This window comes from Filicampus tigris, chromosome 15, assembly GCF_054856515.1.
Source record: "Filicampus tigris isolate MCC_2025a chromosome 15, RoL_Ftig_1.0, whole genome shotgun sequence".
NCBI classification, from domain to species: Eukaryota; Metazoa; Chordata; class Actinopteri; order Syngnathiformes; family Syngnathidae; genus Filicampus; species Filicampus tigris.
In genome coordinates, this window is record NC_141231.1 from 9,783,284 (window position 1) to 9,799,699 (window position 16,416).

Genomic DNA, 16,416 nt, shown 5'->3' on the forward strand with positions numbered 1-16,416 from the left:
TACTAGTCTTATCATTCATTGATTTTAATGCGGCAATTATTAGTGCAACCTTTTTATTGGAAATGGGTTCATTACATTTGATATTACATTTTGATGTCTATACATGACATATGCTATTGAAAAAAAAATGTTATAGCTGCTTAAACTCTACAGTATGTTGGTGTGCTAAACAGCAAAGCATTCATCCATAACATAGCCTCATCATCGGATAATTGTTTTCTTATGTTGTGACAGAAACAGCTTTGAGAACAACTGAGCTATTGTTTGTTGTTATTACATTCTCATAAAATCCAGTTATTTTTTTGGTTTTGTTTTTATCATCGGCCAACAAGAGGCGTTGGCTATAATAATTGGATCAGCTTGCTCACGCTCTCAAATTTTGGGGAAAATGATGTTGCTGTGACTACAGTTGCACATTAATTTAAGATCCATGGGACTATGGTCAACTTCCCTGGACGTGTCCGCAGGAGGAACATTTTTGACAAATTGAAGAGACTCATAATACGAATGGTAACAAAAGAGCCCAGAACAACCTCCCTAGAAATTAAAGATGTACTCTTAAAAGGTCAAGATATGTCAGTGTCAAATTGCAGCATCCGTCGTTGTTTGAGCCAAAATGGATTTCAAGGCTGTTGAAAATAAATCATAAAAGGATGACATTATTTGCCAAACTGCATGTTGACAAGCCACAAAGACAGATGAGACAAAACGTCTGTTTGGCAATGCACATCAGTTGTATGTTCATGGACGCAAAAAAATGAATCGTGCCAAGAAAATAACACTGGCCCTTCTGTGTGGCATGGAAGAGGATCTGTAATGTTCTGGGGCTGCTTTGCTACATCTGGCAGTGGGTGTGTTCTAAATGTTGCGCAGGGTACAATGAAATCTCAGGATTATCAAGGTATTCTACAGAGAAATGTGCTGCTCAGTGCCAGAAAGCTTGGTTCATGACAAGTGGGCCAAAAATACCTGCAGGGAAATCGTTTGAGTGCTGTGATTGTCTCAAGTGGTTGTGCAACAAAATATTAATGGTCCAGGGTCATTTTTTACAGGCATGCTTCATGAGTTACTTTTTAAACAAAATATTGTCGAACCACAATTCAAAAGCAATGTTTTGATTGTCATTGGTTAATTATCATTGATTTATCTAAAATATGTCAGATTCAAGTTATTTCTGTGACCCCTTTTGCTTTTTCTTTCATTGACAAAGGGGTACCCACAATTATCCACGTGTAGCTTGCCTACAGACAGATTGCCAAAAAACAAAAATGCCACATTTTTGGTTCACTTTTATTCACAACTTATACTTTTTATGTCTTCAATCTACTGACCCTAATTCATTTTTTGCCTTGCACATGATTTTTTGGGGGTGTGAATTTACTACACTCCCGCTTTGAACCATGAAGAAGCAAATGGTCTTTATTGCTGGCACTCGCACTTCCGTCCACCGCTATGAGACATCGGCTATGTTTTCGCTCCCCTCTCACGCTAGCTCCATACCAAGGCTCTCTTCAACTGAACACAGAAAGACAGAAGGGAAGCTAATTGGCCATTATGTCAAAGGTCTTTGTCAAAGCTCTCAGCACTTGAGATAAGAACGGCTAAGTGGTGCTTGTCTAAACATGGAATCTTATCATTCACTCGGATGCTGTGGATCGGTGTTATGGACACACGCTATTCTTGTTGTAAAATGTATAATTATCAAAGATTTACCTCCAAGTGAGCCGACAGACAGATATCAATAGCCTTGGGCTTAAATTGTACAGATAGTTATTGCATCTGCTATGTTATCTGCTGTTGACGTCAAAGTGGAGATTTTTAGCAGGCCAGGAATGACAGAATGTGAAGAATTTAACACAGTACATACAGTACACTCTGCATTTCTAAACATCAAACAGAGTGAGCTGTAGTGTATCCGTATCTGTGATTTGCAGGGAGTGGTGGAAGTTGTTGAACACACTCAGCAACACGGATCCCGGTCCTTGATCGCCATTAGCTCGCTTTAGTTTTACTTGCTCGTTCTTCCTGTGTTTCTTTGTGCGCACACTTTATTTTCTTCCTTTCTGGATGTTGGTATAGAGCTTTTGATGACAGGGTGCTGTGGAGTTGATGGCTATCAGAAACTCAGGGTCGTGACTCTTGAATGATACACGCTCCACATAGATGAACTTTTTCTCCCCGCAAATCACAACTTTAAGACACCTGGAAAATAAATGCAACCTCTTTTAGTACCATGACTATTTCGTAGTATTGCAATTTTATTCTTTTATTTTGAGTTAATTCTGGCTGATATCCCTCCATCCATCTAGCTTGGTCACCAGCCAATCACAGTGGTTAATAAATGATTTTTTTTTTTTTTTGCTTTTAGTGTTGCCCTAATACTCATTTGTACTTATTACAATAAGACAAGATAATTTATCTTCCTGTTAACTGCCCACATTCTTATAACAAGAAATTCCCTAGTTGATTATATTCTTGATTGATTCTTATTCTTATTTGTTCCTGTTCTCATTATCGACTAATGTGAGAGGAGTGTGCCCGCATGCAAAAACTCTCAATGAAAGCTTGTACGTATTTGGGCACAGGAGGCCATCTAAATTAACTAATCTGTATCTTACGTCACCCAAGGTCCCCAACCTCAGCTGCACATCAGTGCTATGCAATAAAGCGCCAATGTAAAACACAGATTGCAATCTGCTCTGTGACACAAGTTGTTCTGAATTACATAATTACCCTAAAGCTAACCCTTTTCCCATAGGAAATAATGTTCATTGCATTCACGTGTTCCACTCTCAAACTGCCACCGTCATAAAGCCATATGAACTGTACAGACAATGTACTAAGTGACATTTTAACATTCATAACTGTCATGCACATGCAAAGAGATGTTATCCAAGCGGATAATGTAAAATGACTTTCCATTTGAAGATCTCTGACCCACAGGTACTTGTTGGAATTGCACTTTGCATGTTATGCTCTATTTTTAATCACATAGTGCTTAAATGGCTTATTCGGGGAAAGAAATCATCATAATAGGTATAAGTGGCGATTAATATATAGTCTGCAGTATATTTACTTACTGGTCTCGCATCACACGTACTCTTGGAAACGATCTTAGGCACTTAGTCACTTAGGCGGTAAGTGTAGCAGGTGCGCTTAAGCATGGACGGGACGATATGACAGTAATTGTTTTTCATGTTGACAATCCATTATTGTCACAGAATTGCCAAGTATTACAACCCATGAAAAGCTTCTTTGGGCAGTTTTTCCTTATCTTTGTTATTAAATGTCTTGCTGACAGCAGCAAGCACTGCGGCCTATTGCATTACTGCCCCCTCTGTTGGTCGTTGTCACAGTATAACAATGAAGTTGTGATTGTTTCTAATAGTTCTCGATGTCGGCCATATTGCTGGATACTGTTGGCTGTCTTCTGTTTCCAAGCAACAGTATTTATTTTCCCTACGAATGGTTTATTTGAACATCTTGTGGCGAGTCATTTTCATGTACAATTGTCTTCCCCCTCTCCCTTTATCTCACTGCTAAGGAATCCCCGCAGGACAGTGCCATCACTCGAGACATTAACAGGACGTTCCCAGCTCATGACTACTTCAAAGACACCGGAGGAGATGGGCAAGACTCCCTGTATAAGATCTGCAAGGTATTTAGACAATCGCTCACACTTAAAGAGGTTTAAATTCAAATTCTGCCGGCGCTGTCAACATAATCAGCTAGTCAGTCATATGAATGGAAGTTCAAACTGCAAGAGCAGAACAGAATTGCCCGGGGGGAAATTGGGTGGTGGCAGTCGCAGCAAGCTGGCTATCCCATTTATTTTTAAATGTTTTTGCTCTCCACCCCAGTTTGTACATCAAAGGTTAAATATCCTAATTTATGATGCTCCCACAACAAAGTTTTAATCTGGGTATGGTGTTTTGTTGTAGAATTATGACTCAACAGTTTCGCAACCATTATATCTCCACATGCTTTCGGGAAACTCCATACAGGAGTCTTCAGTTTATGCTAGCTTTGTTCCTCTTATGGTGACGTAACCTAATTTTGTTCATCAGAATCCGACATGGTCTCTCACTAACCTAACCAACGCATTTGTAAAGTCATAATTACAATAAATATTTACATGGAAAACACTTCCTAGTCTGCAAATATAAAACAATCAAATGAAAAACAGTAAGCACAGCAGTAACTCAGCGTGTCATCTTGTGGCCCACATTTTTACGCGAGCCATTCAAATGTCAGGGCTGTCGTAAACCAAGCAATGCTTTTCCAGGCTTCAAAAAAAAATCCTTCCAGTCCTGCTCCCCTCGCTAATGAAGTATGCAAAGATTGTTGTCACATGAGGGAGGCATGTAGTTCTTACCCCAAATTTTCCAGCTGTTCCCGAATGATGCTGGAGGCCTCTTGGCAGGCTTCCTGACCAATTTTATTCTTGTCATTTAATCAATTATGTACAGAACACTCCATTTTAAATATGCTGTATTTCCATACGAGCGACGATAGATAAGATAAACCCCCTCTTTATGTTCTTCTGTATGAGGTCCTCATTTCAGCTATTCAGCCTTAATTTCATCAGTTTGGATCAGCTGCAACCACTGCAAAAGATAAATGTGAGGATTTTGTCTCAGTTTACTTCAGTATGATTGAGCCTGCAAAAGGCAAGTCTCGAAATAATCACGTCGTAGTTTGCCAGCCAAAATTAACATTTAAACCTATTGAAGAGCAATACTGCAAACAGCCGTCTATGCGGCGAGCAAGCATCGTGTCGCGTAATCAATATGGACCTTTCTCTCCGGCAAAGACACCCACTAAGGTTCATTCGACCTTGTCTTGAGTCCTATGCGGTTTCTTGACAGTGATATTAATGCTCTGCCTTATTAATATAACGTTTTTCCCGCGGAGGACTCGGTCTCTTGTTCTTCATGGCTTCCGTCGAATTTGCGGCTTGTTTATTTTTTGCCATGCACAGTATGTCCATATTGGTCGTCTATATTTAAAGAAATAAAAAAATCGAAGTCTGATTGGTCAAACAGGTTGAAGACGAGCAAAAACTACACGCCAATAGTAGACGCAGCATTGTCCGGAGTTCGTGCTGTCCACTTGTCACCGCGTCAACCCCCTCATAACCAATCGAGGAAAAAAGCTCCGATGCTGAGTGAGAATCGATCCGAATCAAATCGTTGCACTTTAAATATATTGAGATACGTACCAAATCGTCTTTTATTGGTGAGACAGTGCATGTTGTAACGACAAGAAACTCATTGCATCATACTCTCTCAAAGTCAGTACATTGAGTTGAGGGGAGGAGTAGAGCTGATGTCCTGTTTTCTTATTTTTTTTTTATTTTTATTTTTTTTATAAATCCAGCATGCGATCAATTTACAGTATCTTTGCGATCGACTGGTTGATCGTGATCAATCTATTGGGAACTTCTGGGTTAGCAGTTTTGCTGTATTTTAGTTTTATTAACTCACTCACTGCCATTGACGAATTTACTTGTCTTTTAACAATCCAGCCATTCAATCCGAGGAATTGATTTATATTTTAAAAAATACGTTAGGGTAAAAGAGGGTCTGAAAATGTCTGGCAGTGAATGAGTTCAACAGAGGTTACTTGAACTTGATATACTCTTTTGACTTTACAGTTTAGTGGTTTTACCGTAACCCCGGAACAAATTATCGTTGCCAATAGGAAGAATTGTTTTGAATTTAGAAGTCATCCAATGTCACTTTGGATGTTCCATTTTCCAAACAATCATGTGAATGCTCTGTTAAAATAGAATTAATTAAAAAAAAAAAGTTCTCTACGTACCAGTAATGAAATGTTTTTTTCTTTCTTTTTTTGGTTCTAGTGGAAATTGTTGTGGATGCACATGCCTTCCTGGCCTCATGATTAGAAACAATGATGGTCTGTGTCTTCAATAGTCCCCCCTTGAGTGTCTTGTAAATAATTGAGATTACATTTCCCTGGAATACAGCATAACGATTGTGTAAATAGCTTGATATTTTACAGAGCGACGGGTTCACAGAGTTTTTAAGATGTCGATCCAAGCGCATAGCGGATCAAATCTAAAGCACATTCTCCGCTTTTTACTATCAAACGAGCATTTCTTGCACATGCATTTTTATTGAGACACTCATTTCAAACCATGACTGTGGTTGCTGTGCTCAGATTTTTCATTTCATTCATAATGTATGTATAACTCCAGCGAGGGCATCCATCTCTACGCAGTTAAGCACCTCCTCAGGTGTGTTTAAATAATTCAGTCGCCTCCACCTCCGCTTCCTTTGCTTTGCTCGTGGATTGATCGGTGCTTTGTCAGTTCTACTTGGCTCATTACTCGCATTTGTAGCTCAGTAGGCCACCTCAACCATTTTGGTTCAACCCTGTCCTGTTCTGTTCCTCTCCTCTCAGATTTACACTGTTACATTGGCCCATAAACCATCCCTAGGTTCCTTTTCTCCCTCGCTTCAAACATCACACTGACACGTGTTTGGTTGCTATGCGTCTCTAAAAGTGGAACTCCAATCTGCTCTGGATTCAGTATTTTTTAAACAAGCTTTATCTGAGTGATATGATGTAAATAACTGCGGCTTTTATACGGCTGTTTGTTCATTCCCCCCCATACATGGTGTATTCCACATTATGGTGGAATCTCCCTCACTAACTAATTTGATCATAATTTCCAGGAAAAATAGGACATATGTCACACAAACTTCATTTGGATCACCTGCTTCAAATGATTTAAGTGTGATTATAGCATGGTTTATTTTATTTTATTTATCATGATTTTTTTTTATTAATACACACAGTATACATACGTACAGTACGTACTGTACATATAAGCATGCATACATTTATTGACTGTTTTGCCAAAAGTATTTGCTCACCTACCTTGACTTGTATTTGAATTTAAGTGTCATCCCCCTCAGGTTTAACCCATTTAGGCCGTGAGTGCATAACCGTGTTTCTACCACTAGAGCCGGGAGCGCTGTTGCGTCTTTCTATAACTACGATTGGGAGAGCATATATGTCATTTTCTTTTTTTTTTTTTAATCCAATTCTCAGTCTCTTAGCCAATGAAATGCATCAGAATGTACACCTGGCGGTGTCGTCAGCCCTGGGAAGATGTCCCGGAATTTTTTCGAGCTGTAATGGCGGACGCAGATGATCGCGGGCGCTCTGAAATAAGTGACATATAGAGTAGTAGCTTGTGGACTTTGAACCAGTGGAACCAATCAATCGTCATATGTGGTTAAGACATACGTTTGTATACAATGAAGATATTGACGGCTTTGTAACAGAATAGAGGATGGTAATTACCACACAATTTAAAAAAATAAAATAAAATAGTGCTTCTCTTGCACTGACACTTTATTTTTACATTTTTGATTGAAGCAAAATAATAAAGGGGGGAAAATGCAAACCACTAGGCCATCACGATTCCCTGCATTGCACATACAGCCTATGCGCAAGAGGGTGACCGACTTCTCTTAAGGACAGTCATGAGATCAAATCCACCCATAAGTTCAGTTTTCTTTTTTTTTTCATTTCATTTCATTTTTCAGCGTTTGCATGAACTGTCAAGCCTGTTTAATGACCTTTTGTACACGTGTGTTTGTCTTCTCCCTCCAGGCGTACTCTGTGTATGATGAGGAGATTGGCTACTGCCAGGGACAATCCTTCTTGGCCGCTGTGCTACTGTTGCACGTGAGTTTCCATATCAGTCCAGCAAAAACACATTTTTGATCAAGCAAACTGAAGTGCCGGAGGGTTCTGTTCTTCGTGCCTTAAGTCATCTTATCAGCTGAGTTCCAGTAAAAAAAAAAATTGAAGTATTTGATCATCTTGTCTAACAACTCGAAGCACAGAGAATAACTGTTTAGTGTCCTGCTTTGAAATCAGTCTCAGATATCGACTCCCATGATGTTTTGGTGCCACATACTAACTTCTGGTAAGATTTGCTGGAGGGTGGTATGTGCGTTGCAGTCATTTTGTGTGTAAATCAAACCTGCAAAATCAATTACTTCACGGCTAATTTATCAAATCTCATTATTTCATCCAGATTTAGATCCAGATTTTATTATCTTTGAGCTCAGTTTGACCCCTCTTTATGTTTATTGCCTGTCTTTGTTTGTCTATGAACGACTGACAGCATTTTTTTGCTTTCATCGAGCCGACTGTGTAAACCTAAAGTCAGTGTGATATGGAAAAAAAAAAATGTGACCACCCTTGTTTCTTCAGTTTCTTGTTCATTTTGAATGCCTCAGTACAACTAAACGTATATTTCTTTGTACCAAAGATATTAATAACAGAGATGATCAAGACATTTCCCGTAGGTTTTCTTCTTCGTTATAACTAAAATTATGTCACAAGTTGTTACCAGAGCTGGGCATCGCCTAACCGCCATCGAGTTCCCGGCTGCTTATTTTAAGGATTCTGTATAAATAGGTATGTCATTGTACTGCCAAAAACAGAATTCCATGTTTTCTTTTATGTCAGCAAGTCATTTGATACCTTTTCGTGGCACCGGACATTAAATTGAACCAGAAATTGAAGAAACATGGCAGTCTCATATTTTTTCCATGGCTATATTTTCAATGTCCTGTGTTGTCGCTGTGTATTATTATGCATGTATATTATTGGTTGTCAATTTGCCCCAAGGCTGTTGAGCTGTACAAAACAAAGAGACTTGAGGGTTGTATTTGCTGTAGTTAGTCAACAAACTATCTGGTGTAAACACGGGTAAAAGTTCTATTTAATCATTTTCTTTTTTTTGTTTTTTTGTTTCATGGATCAATGTGACCTGCTGCAGGTTCAAGCAACAAATGCTAATTCAGTGTACATAAAATAAAAGGAACAAAAATTAAGAGGTTAAGAAGTGCATCAGTTTGACCTACAATATAAAATAATTGGTTCATTTTCTGGGGTCAAATTGATACCAAGGATAAAAAAAATGCATGTTGTGATTTTGAAGGTAGGAATGTTAATAAACTCAAGATACAAGTCGATGTTGAGTGAGATTTCCCTTGTTTAATTTACAGTTGATATAAAACGCGAAGGCAGCACGGCGGTCGACTGGTTAGCACGTCTGCCTCACAGTACAGCGGTCGTGGGTTCGAATCCAGCCCCGGCCTTCCTGTGTGGAGTTTGCATGTTCTCCCCGTGCATGTGTGGGTTTTCTCCGGGTACTCCGGTTTCCTCCCACATGCCAAAAACATGCATGGTAGGTTGATTGTCGACTCTAAATTGCCCCTAGGTGTGATTGTGAGTACGAATGTTTGTTTTCTCTGCGTGCCCTGTAATTGGCTCGCAACCAATTCGGGGTGTCCCCCGCCTACTGCTCAAAGACAGCTAGGCACGTGTTGCCCCTTCTAACAAGAATAAATTATTAAATGAAATTAGATAATTAAGTAAAAAAAAATTTAATGATTACAAATCACTATGCCAATTCTCAGCAGTTAATAGGAATTCACTTGGGAGAATACCCAGAACTACAAAATGAAATCAGTTATACAAAATGGTTGCAGGGAATGTTAGAAATTAACTGATAAATCAATCTATGCAATATACTGATGATTGCATATCCTTCTCAATAAAATAATACATAAATGTAAGTAAAAGTATGAAATGAATAATACATATACAGTAATGCATTAGTCACGAATTAACCTTTTTTTTTTTTAAAGCTATCATGTTATTTCTTAAAAAAAAAAAATCACATATTTGAGTTTTTGTGCTCTAATGATAACACTCTTAAGATGCAGGGCCAAAGCCCTGTCTAAATAGGAAATGGTCTGAAAGAAGTACTGTTATGTTGAAGTCTTAAGCTCTATTAGATAGGGAGGAACCTTACTGGTTATTGGAAGTTATGAGACTCTCTGTCTTGAACATTTGCATGAACACGCACACTTCAGGTGCATTTTTATCTGTAATTTAATATCTGTAATTGTCAGATGAGTTTGAAATAATGTGTTTTAGGATCACAGTATCTGGTATATGTACCGTGTAAATCGGCAATTTGAAGCATATTTAGGGGGTGGGGGTTCTTGTCCCCTGCAAATAGTGGGCGGCTTTACTGATCAGTGCAAAGGAAAAAAAAAAAAAAAAAATTGCTATTCCAGAATGAATGGTTTCTTTGGCCAACATTGCCACCTAGAGGTAAAACCACATTACAGCGTGCTAGCAAAAAAAAAAGGTTGTGCAATTTAAAACCTGATGAGAAACATTATTAAACACTTTTATACAATACAATCTGTACAGTATGATCAGAATGTACCCCTAAAAGTCTTACGTTTGTTGCTCAGATGCCAGAGGAGCAAGCCTTCAGTGTGCTAGTCAAGATCATGTTTGACTATGGCCTCAGGGACCTGTTTAAGCAAAACTTTGAAGATCTGCATTGCAAGTTCTTCCAGCTCGAGAGACTCATGCAGGTTTGTGCCTTTTGGTATATATACAATCACAGACCCAACGATAGGTGCGCGTGCACACACAAGAGCTGCATACTGATTTCTGACTTAAATAAGGCACTAAGAATATGCTTTTCTTTACGTGTTGGCTCTTTGTCTTCATCAGGAATACATACCTGATTTGTACAACCATTTCTTGAACGTGGGACTGGAGGCTCACATGTACGCCTCCCAGTGGTTCCTCACCCTCTTTACGGCCAAGTTCCCTCTCTACATGGTCTTCCATATCATTGACCTGCTTTTGTGTGAGGTAAGTACACGTGCGCCTTGTTGCCGCACTCCACACTGTCGGGGTTTGCGAAAGGTATTCATTTTCCAAATCAAAGTTGAAAGCCTGAAAAGCTTTGAATTCACTCTGAACATTGTGTTCTAAATCTCCAATAATTTTAAATAGCTCTTAAATTTCTTGCGCTCTTACCGTGGCGTCTGGTAATTTCCATTAGCTTGTCTATAGCATTTTGCATTATACAGTACGTTAGCATTAAGCTAGCAGAGTTTAATTGGATAAATTCATGTAGTTTGGCGCCTATTCTCTCTCTCGCTTGCACAGTTCCCCACATAAGAGGCCATGCGTGCTTGCTTCAAGCTGGTTATTAGTCAGCCCTCATTGAAGAAGAATCAAGAGTATGAATATTTTGATTTGAAAATAGATTTCAGAGCACAAAAATCTGGATGTTTTGATCCACACATCATTCGTTGCTGCTCGGTGTGTCTTAAAGGAGCACATTTTTTACGGTTCCGCTTATCGATTCCACCCCAAATGAGTGTTGAGATCACACGCGCACGTGTATTTTGGTTCTGAACATCAACATGGTGTCGAGGAAGAAGCACCATAAAGTTGCAAAACTTGCAATGGGGGACTACGTCCAATATGGAGAGATAGAGCTGGGCGATATAACAATATTTGTCGGAATGTAAAGAAGGAAACACAACTACTACATGATATAACACTCCGATTTTTACAAATATTGTGCATATTGATGTGTGGGGCATTAGGTAAGTGCTGTTGCTACACTAATGTAGCATTGGAGATGATAGCATAACAACAGTCGCTTTTTCAATTATGTTAGCCTTGTACATTGCTCTCCAGGCATGCCCTGTCGATTTTTGACCAATCCAACTGTCACAGCAATGTACCAGTGGTGTGGATCGATTGGTCATGTCTGGAAAGCGGTCACAGAAATGACATGCTAAAGAGCCTTAATGACCTATTTAGAGATGATATAGGGATGAAACTTTTTGTCCAAATTACACAGCACTAAACACCATCCTTTGTATTATCGTACCATATAAAGATTTAATTCATAATGGTCTTACAACAGTCTTTAAAAAAATAAATTGTAGTTCTTGACTCCTGAAGCAGAAACCTTGATTGTGCTACCAAAGGTAGAAAAGCGCTATATACAAGTGACGGCCCATTTACCAGCTACCATATTTTATAATCCAGTTATTCTCCTCCTCAGGGTATCAGTGTGATCTTCAACGTGGCTCTAGCACTTCTCAAGGTAACATTCGTAGCATATTTATAGTTGACCGCTTTATGTCCATTTTAGACCTATTTTTACATTTTATTTTACATTTATACAGTGTATCTACCATATTTTTTTAAGTCACACACTTTTTTCCATAGTTTTGCTGGTACTCTGACTTAGTCAGGTGCCACTTGTATATTGAAATTAGAACTTGGATTTCCACCCTAAATCCACATTCCCTTGTGGTGTTGACTTTCTTTTGGCGGTTTTCAATAGGTTTGGTGCATTACCGCCGGTGGAAAGAAGGTTGTCGGTAATGCACAGAAGTATTTTCCAACCGTCATGAGGATGAGGAGGAAGAAGAAGAAAGCAGTGGTAGCAGTCAGGGCTGCTCGATTAAGCGATTTTGAACCGTAACCAAATTTTCTGGATACAACGATGTTAAAAATGTTCAAATCGGCTCGTTCGATTTTGTTATTTTTGGTGTAAAGTGTAGCCCAATTGTACTTTCTGTATTGTGTTCTGTTTGTATATTCTCTTCGTATTTGTACTTTCTGTTACTCTTCTCTTCGTATTAAGATCTCTGTGAGTAGCGTGAGTAGCGCGTTCAATCCAATCGCTGAAATGCGGAAGCGATTGTCCGCTGGCCGAGGAGAAAGCGACACATGTGAGGGATTGTTTGCTGCAGGAGCCGACTGTCTGAGCCGACTGCCGAGTGAGTGAGTGAGTGAGTGAGTGAGTGAGTGAGTGAGTGAGTGAGTGAGTGAGTGAGTGAGGGAGTGAGGGAGTGAAGTGGAGCGTATGCTCAACTGACGCAATTGGCCAGGTCGATGGTGAGCTAGGAGCCCAGAATTGAAACATGGAAATTGCCTGGAATAGAACGGAACCATTCTGAATCATCCCTGCTCTGGTCGGGCTGGTAGGAAGGCTGCATTTTAGCCAGCCGATCCCCTTCATTGAACTTAAATTGACTGGATATTTTGAGTTCAAAGAAAGAAAAATGAAGTTGAAATAAAAGACATTCAAAATACTTCATTTTTCATTATTTTTTATTTTACAAAGAAATCATAATCGTAAAATCGGGTTTGAGAGAAAATAATTGGGATTTTCTTATTAGACAAAAATCGAACAGCCCTAGTAGCAGTGGTCACTCATTACCGCCTCCTTCTTTAGTTATGCACCAAATGTATTTCCCAAAGCACAAATGATTAGGGAACGAGGATTTTGTGTGCAAGTCTGAGCTCTACTGTTATTGGTCTCAGTTTTTGTAAAGTACAACCCTCCCCCAACTGCCACTTATGTGTTTTTTTCCTCTTCATGATGCATTTTTTAACTGCTGCGTCTTAAACTTGGGAGCGACTTTGAGTCTGAAAAATATGATCTATTACACTTTTTATCATCCAACACTGGTCTTCATAATGAGAAGTACTTGGCTCTGGTCTTCCTTGGAAAGGCAAATTCTCACCCATTTCTTCTTCTTGTTCCTCAGACGTCAAAAGATGATCTGATCCAAACAGACTTTGAGGGCGCCCTCAAATTTTTTCGTGTTCCAGTTCCCAAAAGGTATCGCTCAGAGGAGAATGCCAAGAAACTGATGGAGCTGGCTTGTAGCATGAAGGTGAGTGTCACACTTGATGGTAAAACAGCTTGATGGTAAAAATGGAAATAAAAAAAAATAAAAAAAAACGTTATTAACAATACAACAATTAACATAAGCGTCATTAACAGTGCCAGCCGTTTTTAGACCCTCTTTTACCCAACCACATGAAAAAATTAAAAAAATATACATAAAGACATACCTGGGTTTGAATGCCTGGATTAAAAAAAAAAAAAACATCCATGGTATTGAATGAGTTAAGAAAGTGACCATGAGAAAGTTTTAAAATATCTGTATACCAGTGTTTATAGTTTTAAATGCATCAGCATTGAGGAGGTGCTTTTATTACAGTGCGGTCAAACAAATCTGAGGTTTAACCTGCAGGAAATACAAACAATAACTTCAACTAAAAATCTCTTTGAAATGTGGCCTATTTTGATAGATGCAGCGGAAATTGAGAGCAACAGGCTAAAACAAGGAAATATAAATAAACACCTTACTTGTTGATATAAGATCAAAATGGTCCCATACAGCGGAAACGTTTTTTTTCTCTCAGGCTCACACAGTCTAGTGCCTTGCGACTGGCTATACTGCTGCTTTATCACCAGTAGGGGGCACTGTTGAACTTTAAGATGTAACTGAACACAACCGACACACATGCATGCACGCAAACCCCCACTTTTGAGAGATTTGGCCTAGTTTCAGACATTCAAGGTAACTTTGGCCAATATACGTTTTTAACCAACTCATTTAAGGAGCTTGCTGACTTTGATACGATTTCCTCATGTGCATCATGCATATTGACAAATCCTTGACGGCGTACCTTTTTGTTCTAAGTAAATCTTATGTAAACATAGTTTCATAAGGTTAAAGTGTGTTGTTGTGAATCTGAAATGCAAGTGTGGAAGGTTTAACTGACAATGATTAGAGCACGACTCTTCTGGCCAGCCAGATGTTCTAATTACTGCTTTTTGTCACTGATTCACTGAGACTGCTTCATCTTGTCATGTATTAACTTTAGACATGAATCACTGTTCTTCAAACGGATGCCTACTAGTTTTAATTTTGTGTACACCTAAGTTTAAATCAAGCAGGCCGATGAGAGTTCCCACTTTGGATAAGTTGTCAGCAATTGAGTGAAGTGGTTTGCTTATTTTACCTTGTGCTGAATTTAGACTACAGGTCCAAGTTCCTTATTCTGATTTAATATCTTAATTAACATTTTCTGTCTATTTCCATGTACCTTTCAAGTGACAAGTATCCGATATGGCTTGTTTACTCGCGAAACAACCGGCATGCTCCGTTAAGTTCTGTCTGCAATTATTTACCATATTTAATTGTTCGCTGCAGTTTAGATTTGCAGCATTTTTTTTATTTTTTTTTTTTATTGGCTTTTGCTTTGTTTTGCTCCTCATTTGAAAGAGGCCTGATTCTAACCAAAGATATCTGATTCCCTTGCATTAGTCTTTACACCGTTGTGGCACATTGAATTTGATTTTTGAACTGTGCAGTGTGTATCCAGCCTTCATAATTAGAATCATTTGTGTGCTTTTTTTTTTTTTTTTTTTTTTAGTACATGTTAATAATATTAAATTAAATAGGCGAGAAAAAAAAAAAAAGCTGTTGCTGTCATGCTTCAGATCAGCCAGAAGAAACTGAAGAAGTTTGAGAAGGAGTACCACACCATTCGGGAGCAGCAAGAGCAGCAGGAAGCGCCCATTGAAAGATATGAGGTTGGTATGCACGCAAAGCAAAGCAAAAAAGAACACAAAAAAAACCCTGCTGAATTTACATAAAACTTTAATGACTAACTTTCTGCTTTTTATATATTTACATTGAGATGTACACATTTTTATCTAACAGTGTTCCCTTGACACTTTACGACGTTTTAATGTTTTAGAGCTTCCACATCTTCTGGAATTACAAACAGCAATATATATACAGTGTATACATTGTCAAAATGTAAGAGGAATGAGGTAGTTTAGTTGAGTGTATCCTTAAAAATACTCTACACACAATTTGAATGTAAAAGTCATGTTTGGGTGAGTCATTATTTCGTATTTATCATTTGTGGCTGCTGGCTGATAACTTTAGTCTTTAAAAAAAAAAAAAAAAAAACACCATTTGTGATTGAGGCGCTACTGAAAGTAAGCAGGAATGCATAATAATTACAGGCTATACATCATATACAGCATGCTGTATTATATCAGCTGGAGTCTACTTGATAAATGTACTCTACTGTTTTTTTTTGTTGTTTTATTTTACTATAAATTCATTCGGTAAATCAGTTACATTTTTCCGGTCCCACTCTATTCTGCTGCTTGACTTTTTATGTTCACCATGCACATGCAGGTCATGTCCTGTTAAACATTACTCAAGTTCCGACCTCAGTTAAAAATTTCACGGGGTAGAATTCGTAGAATCTTGTTTGCTCTCCCCTTTATGTTGTTCCGTTCATTTGCAGCTTTCACTTCCCGTCCCCCGCCAGCATTGAGCCACGCCCCGGTTTTACTTTCCTGACCGTCGTTCCTCAATTTCGCCTTGTTTTAATCTTGGTCTGTACACTCACCTGCAGAGGGAGAACCGTCGTTTGCAGGAGGCCAACATGCGCTTGGAGCAGGAGAATGACGACCTGGCACACGAGTTGGTCAGCAGCAAGATTGCCCTGCGCAAAGACCTTGACAATGTAAGTCAGAAAGAAAGGTCTGGCATTTTTCGTTTTTTGTGTGATGTGGGAAAACCTGTAGGCGACCTCACACTTGTCATACTCCTCTATTGAGACCTCATATCAACCAAGCTGCACATTTGGCAGTCTGGAGCAACCACTGTGGCCAGTGACAGTTTAAATCCGGGAATATGACCATAT

The 16,416-nt window shown here is 38.9% G+C and overlaps 1 protein-coding gene across 3 annotated transcripts in view; it reads left to right on the forward strand.

The window, feature by feature from the left end:
* rabgap1 (RAB GTPase activating protein 1) overlaps nucleotides 1-16,416 on the forward strand; it is a 78,412-nt gene that overhangs the window by 48,023 nt on the left and 13,973 nt on the right. For all 3 annotated transcript variants that reach the window (XM_086054162.1, XM_086054161.1, XM_086054163.1), the window contains 8 exons: nucleotides 3,545-3,658; nucleotides 7,648-7,722; nucleotides 10,320-10,445; nucleotides 10,588-10,731; nucleotides 11,945-11,986; nucleotides 13,443-13,571; nucleotides 15,191-15,283; nucleotides 16,126-16,236. In XM_086054162.1, coding sequence (XP_085910288.1) covers nucleotides 3,545-3,658; nucleotides 7,648-7,722; nucleotides 10,320-10,445; nucleotides 10,588-10,731; nucleotides 11,945-11,986; nucleotides 13,443-13,571; nucleotides 15,191-15,283; nucleotides 16,126-16,236 — 834 coding nt within the window. The remainder of the gene's footprint in view (nucleotides 1-3,544; nucleotides 3,659-7,647; nucleotides 7,723-10,319; nucleotides 10,446-10,587; nucleotides 10,732-11,944; nucleotides 11,987-13,442; nucleotides 13,572-15,190; nucleotides 15,284-16,125; nucleotides 16,237-16,416) is intronic.